The 15,992-nt window shown below is 46.7% G+C and overlaps 1 protein-coding gene and 1 long non-coding RNA gene across 7 annotated transcripts in view; one reads left to right on the top strand and one right to left on the bottom strand.

Moving 5' to 3' along the window:
• Window positions 1-244: 244 nt before the first annotated feature.
• Window positions 245-1,877, bottom strand: LOC123330878. Its single transcript, XR_006547127.1, has 2 exons — window positions 1,697-1,877; window positions 245-692 (listed from the first exon to the last, which is right to left on the bottom strand). It is a non-coding gene; the product is annotated as an uncharacterized LOC123330878 (long non-coding RNA).
• Window positions 1,878-2,311: 434 nt separating this feature from the next.
• Window positions 2,312-15,992, top strand: part of CPEB1 (cytoplasmic polyadenylation element binding protein 1) — a 119,923-nt gene continuing 106,242 nt past the window's right edge. For 4 of the 6 annotated variants that reach the window (XM_044933323.2, XM_006073474.4, XM_006073477.4 and 1 more), the window contains exons 1-2: window positions 2,322-2,457; window positions 2,703-2,912. In XM_044933323.2, coding sequence (XP_044789258.1) covers window positions 2,775-2,912 — 138 coding nt within the window. In that variant the 5' untranslated portion in view covers window positions 2,322-2,457; window positions 2,703-2,774. Of the gene's footprint in view, window positions 2,458-2,702; window positions 2,913-15,992 lie in introns of all 6 variants that reach the window. The other 2 variants (XM_044933321.1, XM_044933320.1) reach the window with 2 other exon arrangements.

Here is a 15,992-nt window from a genome sequence, read left to right on the forward strand (position 1 = left end):
TGTTCTTATCTGGTTAAAGCTTTAGACTCTGAAGCCAGAAGACTGCCTGGGTTTGAGTCCTCACTTTTCTACTTCTAACTGGGAGTCCTTAAGCTAGTTACTTCTCTGAGCTTGAGTTTCCTTGTCTGCAAATGGGTTAAATGGGTTAATGCAGCTGAAACACTTAGAACTGTGCCAAGCACAGGCCAAGTACTCAGTCAAGTACAAGGTCAACTATATTCTCATTATTACTGCAACAGAAAGTTTTAAGAAGAGGGATTTTATGCAGCACAAATTTCTGTTCCAAGACACCTGAAAGATGCCTTCCTTTCCTACAGCTGGGAGTTTTAAAATATGAAAGAGCTCCCAGGTACTGTTGCCTTGGGCACTATTCCAGTTTCCGGTTCTTCTCTTGCTCAGCTTTGGGTCAGGGAAGAGAAAGCATGAGCTGCATGAGGCCCCTGGATAGGCTAGGCTTGATTCTTTGAATTAATGACCAAATTTAAAATTAAGACGATTGCACATTAAAACCCCCCCCCCCAAAACACAAAAACTGCTTCTCCAGCTTGTCTTGAAAGATTTGGCTGGGCTGAGATGTCATTCCTGCACAGCATCCATCAGCTAATCCTCCTTAGATGTAACTGGGGCCTTCCTGGTGCTGCCATACATCCTCAGTTGGCTCCTGTGCTGTAGGTATCCGGGTGTGGCACTCCCTGAGAAGACAAGCAAGATACATCACCTCAGATGAGTTGTTCTACGCTGTTTGTGAGCCAGGGTGGGACTTGTGGGTGGGTTGCTCGTAGAGAAGGAAGAGCTCCAGATAGGGCTGGTGTGGGAGGGTTCCAGGGAAACTAAACCAGGAGGCAGGGAATTCCTGGGCAGCTGAAATGGGGCATCTTCAGGAGGGAGGGGGAAACGCTCAAGCAGCTCCTCTGAAGGGGAAGAGAGAGTGGAGCAGTTTATGGCTAGGGGGTGCCAGGGTCCCGTTTTGCACTCCCCTGCCGCCATCACCTCTCTGCCCAGAACCTCAGCAACCCATGGGAGCTCCTGCACGGGGACATTCTACGGATGGAGACTGGCCAGCTCTCACTGTCACTCTGAGTCCTCCTGTGGACTTACTACTCCAGCGTCTGTTCCTACCCTTTCTCCCATTAATCCTCCTGCCACAAAAAGCTAGACCTTGACTCCCTCCCCTCATCCATTAGATCCAGGCCAGCCTCATCAGCCTGCCAGGAAGGCAGCAGACCTGTCTCCCCAACTGCCAGGAGGAACCTTAAGCAGAGTAAGTGCTTTATAAAATAGTATGATGGTGATGCTGAGGTAATATACGTGGAACACTTAGGCTCAACAACGCCCATCCCTTTTCTCCCTACCACAGTCGTTTATTTCTCCCCTTTCACTGTCAAACCTCTACGAAGTCTGCAGTAACATCTTAAAAGATATCTGATACTATCATTCTCCTGTTCACCATTTTTAATAGTTCCCAGATGTCTGCAAAATAAAGGCCCTTCACGAACTGGGCCCAGGCTTGCCTTCTGCGGTATCAGCACGCATTATCCTCTGCCCTGGTCAGGAGCCTCTCTGTTCTGCACTCCTTCTCAGCCTTCGCCTGCCCTTCTGCCTGGAACGCCACCTCCGTTTCCGTACCTGCCCGGGGTTTCAGCTTGGGGTCCGCTCCTACCCCAAAGACGCCCTCCCTGACCACAGTCTGACCCACCGCCGGGTCCCTCCTCCGCTCTCCAGGAAGTTTTCCTTTCGCAGTCTGGAAAGAGCGTCGGAAGCGGCTTCCCGGGGAACTACAGTCCAAAAGGGGATCCCTGATGTCCTTGGAACTTTCCGGAATCCCCTGACGCCAGCGCAGTCCACCCACGGTCCAGCACACGAAGCAGTCGATCTAGGTGAGCACGCCTGCTGGAACCGGGGAGTGGGGTTGGACAGGGGCGCGTCGCGCAGGCTGTCTCCAAGGAGGGGTTCTTTGGCAGAAAAGGAGCGTGGACACCGTAAAGACAGCTTTATTGACAAAGCGCGTTGCCGCCCCGTCGCAGGGGCTTGTAAATGGCGCTCTGTAAGGGATAAACTGAGGCCCTAAGAGATAAGGGACGTGATCAGGATCACTAGGTGAGTGGCATGCTCCACTTGGACCCCTGGACTCCTGGGGCGGGGGGCAGGGTGCGGGGTGCCGAGCGCGCCCCCAATTGGGCGCCCGGCTCTGGGTGGGCGGCTGAGCCCTCGGCCCGGCCTGCTGGAAGGGGCGGGGCCCCGGGCGGGGCCGACACAGGTGCTTCGCATCCGCCGTGGGGGGGGTGGGGGGAGCGGCTCGGCGGGGCTTTATAAGCGGCCGCGAGTGCGGCGCTGTGAGCGGCTCGCTGCAAAAATAGTGCCCACGTGTCTGCGCGTCCCCTCGCTGAGCCGGTCAGCCGCCCGCCGGCCGGTCCGTCCGTCCCGCAGGGCCACGCCATCCCCATGGCGTTTCCACTGGTAAGAGCGGCCCGCCGCCCGCCGGGGCGGGGCTGGGCGGGGCCGCGGTCAGGGCCGCGGTAGCTAACGGTCCGCGCGCAGCCTCGGCCGGTACCGCGGTCCCCTCCTCCCCCGCCCCCACCCGTGCGCGCGAGTCCCGGGCGGGGCGCGGGTCACGTGCCTGCGGGCGTGGGGCCTCGTGGAGGGGTGTGTAGCGAAGGAGGGGTAGGGAGCCTCCTCGTGACTCAGGGCCTTTGGGCTTAAAGGCGCCGCGGCCCTCCGGGGGCGGCCGGTGAGGCCTCCGAGCTGCGCTGCAGATTCCCGTCGGCCTCGAGTGTATGTCCAGACGGGAGCTGACCGGACGGAAGGGCGCCTCCGCGCCCGGAACTTTTCCTTCTCCCGCAGCCGTCGCACGTGAGAGCCGAAGCCACCGGCGCCGGGAGCTCACTTGCCTCGCCACGTCCCACTCGAGCCTCGTTCGTACCCAGTGGGCAGCGGGGGAGGGCGGGGCGGGGCCGCAGGCGACATAGGCCCTCACGCAGGGCCCCGGGTCACGGGAGACCGCCACGACGGCAGTGGGCGCGGCTCCTTTAAGGCGGAGGGATTAGGCCCCTCGTGCCTTCTGCACGTGCTTCCCCGGCCCAGGAGGTCACGTGGCTTCACACGTTCTGCTGGAGCTGGAATATTGGGGCAGGGTTGGCTAGGTGGGGTCCAGCACCAGTGGGTGGGGTGACCTCCACGTGAAGCCCGGCTTGGAGCCAGGGAGTCGCGCAGGTGAGCTGGGTCCAGGAGGCATAGGCATGGGTCTTGCAGGATATGGAGGCGCCCGTGGAGCCAAGCTAGGCCGCGCCAGACTCTTTTTTCCTAACCCGGGCTCTCTAGGTAGCGGAGAAGCGTGCAAGTGACCTTGGCCTTGTCATTCTTCCCTCAGCCCTGGACTGGGCCAGGTGCCCAGACTCGCGTGGGGGGCTTGGCGTGGGGCCCCGCCCTGGTCCCGGGTTTGCCTTAGGGGACAGCCGGATTGCTTGGCCTGGCCAGTCAGGGGTTAGGGAGGCCTTTGCCTGCCTGGAATCCCGGGGGGAGTGGGGACACAGACCCAGGAAAGTTTGCGTGGGTTGTACCACGTGGCCCCATTCTCTGGCTTTTTTCTCGTGTGGGTGGTGTTTACGGTCAAGGCGACCCTGACTTTCTTGCATCATCCCCCGAGGGTCCAGGCCAGGGTTCTTGTAAGTGGCTCAGTGCCACCCCGGGGACCTAGAAGTCCGAGCCAACCCTGGGGCTCAGGAGCTGGTCCTGGCGTGCATGGGTTAGTTTTTGGTGGCACTCAGCTTCCTGCAGGCCTTACCCCCGTTTGCACGGTGTTGCCCTTCGGAGGCGGGTGGGAAGCACGAGGACTTGGGACAGCAGCTTTCAGATCCCTGGGGTGGGGGTGGGGGTGGGGGGCTGGGACGCGGAGACCTGACACCCTCCCCCAGCCGCCCCGCAGGCCGGGCCGGGCTGTGCTTAGCGCTGCGTTTTGCTGGCAGCTGCCTCCCTTGGTCTCCCTGGCTACCGATCAGCCGCCTCGCTCTCTTGCTGGCACCTGAGTACGCGGCTGGCCAGCGTCATGTGCTGGTGAGGGGCGAGCAGGTTGGAGCTGAAGCCCCAGGTGCACTGCCCGCCTCGGGTCTGCCCCCCAGGTGACAGCGCTGCCATGTGCTAGCTGGCCGCGAGTGTCTCCTGAGGAGGGTGTGCACCCTTAACGCTCAAGTTGTGATTGAGCCTAGGGACCCACGCTGGGCTAAAAACAAAAATACATCCAAACAAGCGGAAGGAAACCTTGGAAACCTCGGGCTGGCGGTGGTTTCCCTGGTTGGTTGGTTTTGCTCGTAGGTGGAAGGGGAGTGGAAGGCAGTTCTGCTTCTGGAGCTCCGCGGAGCTCTGGGCTGTCGGCTTCCACCCCCCCACCCCCACCCCCAACCCCCCCGGGACAGGAGAGTTCAGGGCCAACCCTCCTCTTCGAGCTTGCTTGGGACGACACTGTGTTCCCAGAGCCCCTTGCTCTAGAGTTTGGCTCTTCCCACGGTGATGTAATCTAAGCTTGAGCAGTGGTCTGGCCGCAGTACATGCTCAGTATGTTAGAAGCAGGATGTGAAGCTGACTGCCCTGTGTGTAAGTCACTCTATTAACGGTGTGGAAATACTTGCTTTCCCTTCTCCCGTGGGTGGCCTTAGGAACATCTCCCTGGCCAGGCTCCCCTTTGGGGAAGGGGATCTGTGCCAGCCTGTGCAGCAGGCAGGAGGTTAGAGAGTTGGTGTGTGTGCTGAGGGATCGTGGAAACACAGAGCAGCTTGGATTGGGCCTTTAGGCACTCAGTGAAGGCAGGATTCTATGGTCTTGTCTTTGCTGTGATATGTTTTCCAGTGCCTGTGAGGCAGTAAGTGGAGGAAGGTGATCACAGCAGTAAGACTCCAGGCTAATGATAATAGCTGTCTTTGTAAGTATTTTCATGGGGTCACCCAAGCTATTTATTTTGTTTTTAATCATTAAAATGGGCTACAGACCCAAATCCCTCCAGGGGCCTGAGGTAACATAAATGAGTATAGAGAAAGCAAGAAGAGCAGTGCCCCCTGAACTACAGAATTTGCTTAAAGGAGAGCCAGTAGCTGGTTGTTGGCTATGCAGAAATGGGGGGCCAGAGTTCATGGATCTTTTGTTTTTTCCTAGCTAAGCTGCCAGTCTCTTAATTCATAAATGTAACAACTGAAAAATTGAAAACATTGTTATGAATCAAAGTCTCTGAAGGTTGTATTCAACCTGAGAGCTAGTTTGGGATCTTTGTCTCAAAAGGTCTCTCTTAGATTTCCCCCTCCCCGTTTTGCAGGTGATGAAACAGGCTTAGAAATAAAATCACAAGGCCACCAAGTGATAAAACTGGTTGTGTGAACCTAGGTCTTTCTGGTGCGGTAGTTCAGCCTATGATACTGTGTGTATTCTAGTATGTTAGAGGGGTCAAGAGGGTTATTGGTGGTATATATTGTACAGAAAAGGTAGTGGTTTATGGGCTGGTCTCACTCATAGGCAAGAGTGGGCTTTAACTGCATTGGAGGGAAGCTGGGTTGCTGCGGAAGTCGGTGTGGGTCTTCCGAGCATTAGTGCTGTGGTGCTGATGTCAGGAGGAATGTGCTGTGTCTATCATTCCATGATACGTGTCAGAGCAGTTTAGCCGATTCTGAGAGAGCCAGAGGTCTGGAGAAGTCAGGCTCCTCCCACTGTGGGGGTGACCCTCCTAGCCCTCTGCACAAAAGATTGTCCTCTTTCAGGACAGTTAAATTTCAGCCACCTTTTTCCTTCTGAGAAAAGACGTATTTGAAATCATATGATTGTTGTAGAGCTATAAAAGTAGAATGGGGTTTATTAAATCTTAGCTTTTCTCTCTTAGCTAAAATTCCCGTAATCCTGTCTCTTAGATTCCTAGGAAGAATTAATAAGGATTTTAGCAGTGCGTGGTAAAATCTGGAATAAGCTCCTAGGACATAAAAAGAGCTCTTGTACCAGAAATGAGGGGCTGGGGTTTCATTCTGGACAACAGTTAGAATCCTTCTTGCAGTGTAGAAGCCACACTGGCAGATGTAAAAAGATATGTGCCTTTATTTCTGTATCTTATTCCCAAAGGATTTAAACATAAAGAAGTAAAGACAATGTTCAGAGACTTGCCAAAGGGAATTTTTTCCATGAGAATGCAGACTCAAATACAAACCAGATAACTTTTCTTTTTAACCTGTAAACTGGGAAGTTTTGGGCAAGATGAAAACTTTAAAGTGTTACCTGTCCCCTCCTGCTTCTTTAGTTACCTTTACAGGCCACTCAGCCATGAATTCACTCTTGTGAATCTGGTGGTGGAGGGGAAAGGTGAGATGACTGGAGTAGGTCTGCGCTGGAATTTTAGTGTTTATTTGCTAGATAATAACTGTGCAGAGTTTCTTATTCATTGTTTTCAGCTAAATGACTGTTTCCTAAAATTGTTATGTGTTTGTTTAAAGGGCAGGTTAATTAGTGGGTAGTATTTCTGCCTTTAAAGTTTGGGATAGAGATACATGCCAAACCCAGATATTCATATTTAGGCTGCTGTCTTCAGTAGCTCGTGGTTGGAGGCAGTAAGAGAATCATGAGATCAAATAGCAAGGTATTTTCTCTGCTGTGGAAGAGCTGCGCTAATCCCATCCTGTTCTGCCAATCTGCTTTTCCTGGGCAGTAGTATCTAAGCTGTATGGACTCTGGGAAGAGCTTGCCAGAAAGCCCTGGGGTAGGGGATGCGGGATAGGAAAGAGGGTTGGGCTTAGAGGTTGGAGTGGAGGAAGTCACAAAGAATTTTTGCTCCTCTCTGTTTGAATCAAACCAGGAGGCACTGATTGCACCCTTTCAGTATTTGCATTCTGCTGGCCGCATCTCCTTTGCCCCCCACACCTGCTGCTTTGGGAATGCTCTTTGTTTTCTTTCCTGCCAGTGTTGCAGCCTGATTTTAGTTATACCTGCATGAGAGTTTGTCATCCTCTGTAAGCGCACAGATTCCAAATGCTGGAAATTTTTATGTTCAAGATAGGACCGCCAAAATGAGGATTTTTCAATTACAGTAAACTGGCTGAAACAATTGAACTTGAAGGTATATATAATAAATAAACATTTCATATTTCTCATAGGAAAATTATATGATTTCCCATAAAAAGCCATTTCCAAGTTTGAGAGGGGTAATTTTACATTGTCAGCATAGTTTTCAGTTTTGTTATTGGGATTTAAAAAGGCTCTTGTTAGGGATTAGTTTGTTTTCTTAATATATTGGTTGGCCAAAAAGTTTGGGTTTTTCTGCAACATCATCTTTTTGGCCAACCCAGTAGAATGCAATTTTAAGTAATACAGGTGTGGAGGTAATATTCCTGACTAAGTAAGGTTGAGCTTTGCTTTCAGTGATGCAGAAGAACGCTTAGGCATGTATAGCCTCTGCATTCTGCTTTAGTTTTCAGTATTCCTGTATGGTTAGAGTACCGTTTTTGTTTTCGACTACAGTGAATTAACACTCTCTTGTGATTTTTAAGGCATTTTGTGATGACTTTCCTTGAAGTAACTGGAGAATTCCCAGAGGACAGATCTGAAGATTGATTTGTGTGCTAAAAATGGGTCACAGTTGCATCTAGCTGCTGATTCTGGGAGTAACTTGACTTCAGTAGTGCTACTGGTTTCCTTATTCTTGGCCAGCGTAATATGCTGACAAAGATCCCATCCCGACAGGTTTAGCACAGTGGCCTGAAGTCTCTTTGATGAGGTGTGGGAGTAGCTCTCCCCTTGTGGAAGCAAAGCAGTTACCTTGAAGGGCAGGTTGGGTTTTTTTGGTGTCTTTTGACTGAACACTTAATCTCTTACTGCTTAACACCTGTGCTCTCTGCAGTCTGGCTTTGTGCTCCTGGGTCTGACACCATCTGTCTCCTGAGTCTGCCCTTTCTCCGGAGACTTTGTTTTTAAGCTGTAATTTTGGAATTATTTTAAAGCTCAGGAGGTGTTGGAGACCTCTCTGCCTCCCTGGTATAACTCTGAGTTGACACCAAGTCCAGATGATAATGTCTCACTATTTTCACGGATGAGGAGATTTAAGCTGAGAATGAAAAGGGGTGATTTATACAGTGAGGCGATGATAGAGCCAAAACTGGAACCCAGATCTCTCTATTTCCAGACAAGTGTTTCTGGAATTCACGCACCTTGTCCTTTGCTATGTAGGTCTCTGATTATCTCATCTTACTTAAAATTTCCACTTGGTTCCTAAGACTCAATGGCTTCCTTTTCCTAGTTTATCTTCTTCTGTCTGATCTTTTCTTGTCTTGGCACTTACACCCCCCGCCCCCGAAGCCCACATTCATTGTGGCTTATTCTACTGCTCATTTCTGTACTCTTTCACAGGGGCCTGTGTATTCCTGTAGCACTGCTCTTCGAGTTTTAGGTTGAGCTCTTTATAGTCCTGATTGTTCTCAAGAACCACGGTTCTGATTAGCCTACTGAATGAATGTTTTTGTGAGGCATATTAAATGCACACGATCTCAAAACAGCCAACTTCTTCCCTTTCTTCTCCTCCTGGGGCTAATCTAATTCTGTCCCCTCCAATTACGAGTGTGTTTTTTTCTGACTAGATGCTGGTGTCCTCTCGGGGGAAAGAACTGTGTTTGAGTGTTTTGGGTTTTTTTTTTCCTTTTAACCCCGAAGGCCCCAGTACAGATGGATGCTAGGTAAATAAATACCTATAGCTTTCCTTCAGAAACCTCTCCCCAGCTCCTATAACAATAAAGCCTTGATGTGATCTAACTCTTGGCCCATGGATCCTTTCATCTGTTCTCCATTCCCATTGCTGCCACTAGTTCAGGTATCCCTTGGATGAATATTTTCAGTCTGCTTTTCCTGCCTTCCTCCTTAGTTATTCCTGCCTGTTCACAGCTACTACTCTTTGTGGAGCTACGCCATACTAATGGCCGTATTGTTCCCCAGACATATCCCTCAGACCCTTGGTCCTTGCGTATTAATGTGTAGTTGTATCTCCCAAGCTGAATGGTGAGCTCTGGATCAGAGGGTCTTTTCCTGTATCCTTTCTAACCCCCTGCCCACCCCTCCACGGAGTAACTACTGAGGTGTTACTGATTAAATACAGGAGTTTTAAGGTGAAATTCAAACTTCCCTTGGCACTCTGGGCTTGAAGAGGCTGAATTTGTCTCTGCCGGTCAGGCGCTAACACCAGCTCCACCGTCCTGCTGCTGTTCCTGCTCCCAGTGCCCTGCCTGAGTTCCGGAGGTTCTCTTAGTGCTGAAGCTTCTGGATGTTTCAGAGGACGCTGAGAACAGTCTTCCCCTACCTTGTAAGAGGCTCCCCCACGGTTTCAGAGTTGTAACAGAGCGTTTCCCTGACCTGCTCTTTCCTGTCCTCCTCTCATGTTTCTCAGGCTGCCTTGATGCAGAAGGAAGAGGAGGTTTGTAGTTTGGGATCCTGATTTGAGTCCTAGTACCTTGTTAAACATTAGCTTAAGGAAGGATTTTCAGTTTTGCTAAGCATGTCTTGTAATGAGACTGAGAGAGGTTCCATTCTTGTGATGAACAGAAGAATCAGAAGGCTCTGGGCGCTTGGCATTAGAGGCCCTATTCTTGCCGTCTCTAGTTGGGCTGAGCTTCCTTTACTGTCCCTTTTCTCTGGCTATTGAAGGAGTGTCCTCATCCCTGTTCAAAGAGCAGTTTTGTGTCCTGGTGTCCGTCTTCTCTGATACCTTAGGGACCTCTGGGTCGGTTGTCCCTACCACATGGTTCATCTCTGTCGGTGAACATGGTCCTGTCTCTCTTACATTCAGAGAGATGTGAGAGCAGTACATCTTCCTGGTTCAGCAGCCTCCTCCAGCAACCAGCCTCACTGGCTTTCCTTAGCTTCCTACAGAGTAACCCTTCTCCAGTCCTGACTACCTCACCCTTTAGTCCTCTCTTAAATTCTTGAGCTCTGACATCCTATGAAACTCTCCTCTCTCACATTCTATTTTGGAACTTTTTGTTTGTTTGTTTTACCAAGTTCATTGTGCCCTGTCGAATCTTACAGATGTTTTCTTGAGCCTTTCAGAATGTTTGCATTCCTTCTGAGATGTTCTTAAAAGATCTTTGAAAAGTGCAAATTTGATCAGCTACTCCATAAGGCAGTGGTTCTCAAAGCATTTTCATCTCAGGATTCTTGTACACTTCTTAAAATTTTGAGAGCCTCAAGAGCTTTTGTGCATGTGGATCATATCTGCTAATACTTACCATTAGAAATTTAAACTGAAAACATTTATCTACTAGTCATTAAAAAATAACAAATCCATTACGTATTAACAATTATATTTCCCCAAACAAAAAAATGAGTGAGAAAAGTGAGTATTCGTCTACATTTTTTGCTAATCTCTTTAGTATCTGTTGTAATAGCTGAATTTTGTTGTCTGCCACTGTATTTAATCTGTTGCCATGTGTCATTTTAGTTGTATATAGGGAAATTTTGGTCTCAAACACAAGTATGTAGTTGGAAGAGGAAAAATTTTGGAGGGTTACTTAATTTTTATTGGAGTGTGTGTGTGTGTTAGTCAGTCGCTCAGTCGTGTTGGGACTCTTTGTGATCCCATGGACTGCAGCCCGCCAGGCTTCTCTGTCCATGGAATTCTCCAGGCAAGAATACTGGAGGGGATTGCCATTCCCCTCTCCAGAGGAGCTTCCCAACTCAGGGATTGAACCCTGGTCTCTTGCATCACAGGCAGGTTTCTTTACCATTTGAGCTTTAAGGAAGTCTTTATTGTTGGGATGTAATTATTTTATAATGTTGTGTTTCTGCTGTACAACAAAGTGAATCAGCTATATGTATCTCCTCCCTCTTGGACATGTATACGTGTGTGTGTATATATACATGTGTGTGTGTGTGTGTATATATATATCTGTATATGTATATCCTCTCCCTCTTGGACCTCCCTCCCACCCCATACCCATGCCACCCATGTAGGTCATCACAGAGCACCGAGCTGAGGTCCCTGTTGCTTTCCAGCAGCTTCCCACTAGCTATCTGTTTTACATGTGATAGTTTATATGCATCAGTGATACTCTCTCAATTTGTCCCACCCTCCCCTTCTCCCCTGCCTGTGTCTACATGTCTGTCTTCGTCATCTGCATCTCTATTCCTCCTCAGCAAATAGGTACATCTGTACCATTTTTCTAGATTGCACATGTATGTTAGTATACAATATTTGTTTTTCCTCTTTCCGACCTACTTCACTTTGTATGACAGATTCTAGATCCATCCATGTCTCTACAAATGACCCAATTTCATTCCTTTTTATGCCTGAGTAATATTCCATTGTAAATATGTACCACATCTTCATTTATCTGTGAATAGACATCTAGGTTCCCTGGAGAAGGGAATGACAGTCTACTTCAGTATTCTTGCCTGGAGAATCCCATGGGCGGAAGAGCCTGGCAGGCTACAGGCCATGGGGTCGCAAAAAGTCGGACACAACTTAGTGACTCACACATACAGACATCTAGGCTGCTTCTGTGTCCTTGCTATTATAAATAGTACTGCAATGAACATTGGGGTACACGTGTCTTTAGCATTATGGTTTTCGCAGGATATATGCCTAATAGTGGGATTGCTTGGTCATATGGTGGTTTTGAAGCTTCCCACTTAGCTTAGTCGGTAAAGTATCTGCCTGCAATGCTGGAGAAAGAAGGTGAAGTCACTCAGAAGTGTCTGCCTTTTTGCGACCCCATGAACTATAGCCTGCCAGGCTCTTCTGTCTGTGGAATTTTCCAGGCAAGAATACTGGAGTGGGTTGCCATTGCCTTCTCCAGGGGATCTTCTCAACCCAGGGATCAAACCAGGTCTCCCACATTGCAGGCAGACTCTTTACCATCTGAGCCACCAGGGAGAGCAATGTGGGAGACCTGGGTTCAGTTCCTGGGTCGGGGAAGTTCCCCTGGAGAAGGAAATGGCAGCTCACTCCAGTATTCTTCCCTGGGGAATTCCATGGACAGAGGAGCCTGGCAGGCTGTAGGTCATTGGATCGCAAGAGTTGGAGACAACTTAGCACTTTCTTTTTTCTATGGTAGTTACAGTTTTAGTTTTTTTTTTTTTTTTTTTTTTAAGGAACTTCAGTACTGTTCTCCATAGTGGGTGTATCAGTTTACATTTACCAGTGGTGTAGGAGTGTTCCTTTTTTTCACACCTTTTTGAGCATTTGTTATTTGTAGATTTTTTGATGATGGCTATTCTGACCTGTGTGAGGTGATACCTCATTGTAGTTTTGATTTGCATTTCCCTAAAAATTAGTGATGATGAGTATCTTTCCATGTGCCTCTTGGCTGTCTAAATGTCTTATCTGGAGAAATGTCTGTTTAGGTCTTCTGCCCACTTTTTGATTGGATTGTTTTAATATTGAGCTGCATGAGCTGCTTGTATTTTGGAGATAAGTCTTTTGTCAGTTGCTTTGTTTGCAGATATTTTCAAATATTTGCAAATGGGTCTTTTTCCCATTCTGAGGATTGTCTTTTCATATTGTTTGTGGTTTCTTTTCTGTGCAGAAGCTTTTAAGTTTAATTAGGTCCCGTTTGTTTTGTTTTTATTTTCATTACTCTAGGAGGTGGGTCAAAAAAGATCTCACTGCGGTTTTTGTCAAAGTGTTTTTCCTATGTTTGCCTCTAAGAATTTTACAGTGTCCAGCCTTACATTTAGGTCTTTAATCCATTTTGAGTTTATTTTTGTATGGTTGGGGAGTGTTCTAATTTCATTTTTTTACATGTAGCTGTCTAGTTTTCTAAGCACCACTTACTGAAGAGACTGTCTTGTCTTTATTGTATATTCTTGTCTCCTTGTTGTAGATTAGGTAAGCATAGGTGTGAGGATTTATCTCTGGGCTTTCTATCCTGTACCATCCAGCTGTGTTTTTGTTTTTGTGCCAGTACCATACTGTCTTGATTAGTGTAGCTTTGTGGTACCCAGTGGTTATAGTCTGACATCAGGGTGGCTGATTCTGCCAGCTCTGTTTTTCTTTCTCAAGATTGCTTTGGCTGTTTGGGGTCTTTGTGGTTTTTTTTAACAAGTTGTAAAGTCTTTTATTCTGGGGAAAATGTCATTGATAGTTGGATAGAGATTGCGTTCAATCTGTATTGCTTTAGTTAGCATAGTCATTTTGACAATATTGATTCTTCCAGTCCCCGAACATGGTATATCTCTTTATCTGTTTCTGTCATTTTTGATTGCTTTCATCAGTGTTTTACTTTTCTGCTTTTAGTAGTTTTTTTAAACTACTTGTTTAAAAAGTAGTTGTAAAAAAAAAAAAAAGTCTTTTGCACTAGAAAAAGGTAGCGTTTTACTCTACTTTTCTGAGTAGAGATCTTTTGTCTCTGTACGTAGGTTTATTCTTAGATATTTTATTCTTTTTATTGTAGTAGTAAATGGGGTTGTTTTCTTAATCTCTATTTCTGGTCATGTGTTGTTAGTGTGTAGGAATGTAAGAGAGGAAATGACTTCTTCAGTGATCTCTTGGTTTTTTAGTGGTGTATTGTTTAGCCTCCATGTGCTTGTGATTTTTATATTTTTTTCCCTGTAATTGATTTCTAATCTCATAGTGTTGTGGTTGGAAAAATGCTTGATATGCTTTTAGTTTTCTTAAGTTTCCCAAGACTTGATTTGTGACCCAAGATGTCTGTCCTGGAGAATGTTCAATGTGCAATTGAGAAAAAAGTGTATTCTGCTGCTTTCAGGTGGAATGTCGTATAAATATCAGTTAAGACTATCTAGTCTGTTGTGTCATTTAAAGCTTGCGTGTCCTTATTTTCTGTGTGGATTATCTGCTCATTGATATAAGTGGGGCGTTAAAGTCCCCCACTATTACTGTGTTACTGTTGATTTCCCCTTTTATGGTTGTTAGCATTTGCCTTATGTATTGAGATGCTTCTATGTTGAGTGCATGAATATTTGTTATATTTTCTTCTTGGACTGATCCTTTGCTGTTAATGTAGGGACCTGCCTTATCTCTTGAAGCAGTTTTTAAAGTTTATTAATCTGATATGAATATTGCTACTCCAGCTTTCTTTGGATTTCCATTTGCATGGAATATCTCTTTTTCCACCCCCTTGGTTTAAGTCTGTATGTGTCCCTAGGTCTGAAGTAGGTCTCTTGTAGATAGCATATATACAGATGTTATTTTTGTATCCATTCAGCCAGTCTGTGTCTTTCGGTTGGAGCATTCAATCCATTTACATTCAAGGTAATTGTTGACATGTATGTTTCTACTACCATTTTCCAAATTGTTTTGGGATTGTTCCATGGGTCTTTTTTGGAAGAAGAGAAATATTCTAATAGCCTTTTCAGATAATTATGGTTATTGGTGCCAACAAGTGGTAACTTCTTAAAGGTCAGAGTCATCCTTCAGGGTCCAAGGGACATGGGTTCCAGGACCACTGTGGATACCAAAACGCAGATGCTCTAGTTCCCTACATAAAATGACATCGTATTCGCCTATAACATACACAGTCCTGTAAATGTTACACCAGATCATGTCTAGATTACTTATAGTACCCAATACTAGGTAAATAATTGTAAATACAGTGAAAATGCCAATTAAATAGTTGCCACTGCACAGCAAAATCAGCTTTCACCTTTTGGAACTTTCTGGAATATTTCCCCCGATATTTTTACTCTGTGGTTGGTTGAATCTGCAGATGAGGAACTCAGGTATACAAAGGATTGACTGTAGTTGGAACATGAAATCTGAAGCCATATGGATGTACTGTTCATGCGGTGTTACATCAAAATGCATTTGTCCCTGTTGCACTTTGGGTGTCTATCTACTCATGTCTGATTTTGTAACATCATTTAACAAATGTGGGTTCACTGAGTTATGTGGTTATGTTTAGCACTGGTTAATAGCATCACCAGTCTCATCAGAAAAGTCTTCTAAAGTACTGAGTAAGGTGTCAAGTTCAAGTGGTGGCAAATCCAGGGTTTCCAGAATTCTTATTTTTTCTCCAAGGCTCTAGTTTTATCATTAGCAACAGATAGTGACAGTTACTTAACTTTTGAGGCTACAGGCTTACTCTGTTTTCAAGGTATATAATGTTTGCTAAATACCCAAAGTTGATAACCATAGCGTGTCAATTGTATTTTCAAGTACAAAAAATGTTTCATGGAAAAAAAAACATTCTGTTTTAAAAAATTTATTTTTGGTCGCAGTGGGTCTTCATCACTGAGCACGGACTTTTCACTAGTTGCAGTGAGCTGTAGCTACTCTGTTGCTGTATGTGGACTTCTCACTGGGTGACGTCTCTTGTTGCAGAGCACAGGCTCTAGGCGTGCAGGCTTCAGTAGCTGCAGCATGCAGGCTCAATAGTTGTGGCTCGTGGGCTCACAAGTTATGGCACATGGGCTTAGTTGCTCTGTGACATGTGGAATCTTCCAGACCAGGGATCAAACCTGTGTTTCTTGCATGGGCAGGTAGATTTTTATCTGCTGCACCACTACGGAACTCCTGAGGCTAATTCTTCTTGAAACTCAATCACAAACACTTTTTATTGAGACCATGATTATACTTCAGTATCAAGCAGGGGCCTTATACTGTTGTCCATTTGTCTCATAGATATTAGGACATGTACTCAAGGGTTGTGATTTAATGAAACTTCTCCTGTTTATCCAAGGAAATTTGTAAGTAAATCTGGCTTTTTCTGTCAATTCATAGCATAAAGAATACAGTAACTGCTGCTAAAGTTGGTTGGCATTGCCTTGATTCCTGCTAAGGTGCCGGTTTTATCTACTCCTGTTGCTTTTGTACCATCACTGCAAACGTCAGCATAGTGATAAAAGAAGCTGGTATCTTAGAATTACAAGAAGTTTTTCTGATTTGGTGGACCTCAGAAAGAGTGGGTCCATAGACCTTGCTTTGAGAACTGCTGCAATAAGGTCACACAATAAGGTCAAGCTCCTTAATTAGCATACAGAGTCCATGATGTTGTGACTTCACTTTAGTGGCAAAGTTTGAGCCCTGGTCT

The sequence above is a fragment of the Bubalus bubalis genome, chromosome 20 (genome assembly GCF_019923935.1).
Source record: "Bubalus bubalis isolate 160015118507 breed Murrah chromosome 20, NDDB_SH_1, whole genome shotgun sequence".
Lineage (NCBI taxonomy): Eukaryota > Metazoa > Chordata > Mammalia > Artiodactyla > Bovidae > Bubalus > Bubalus bubalis.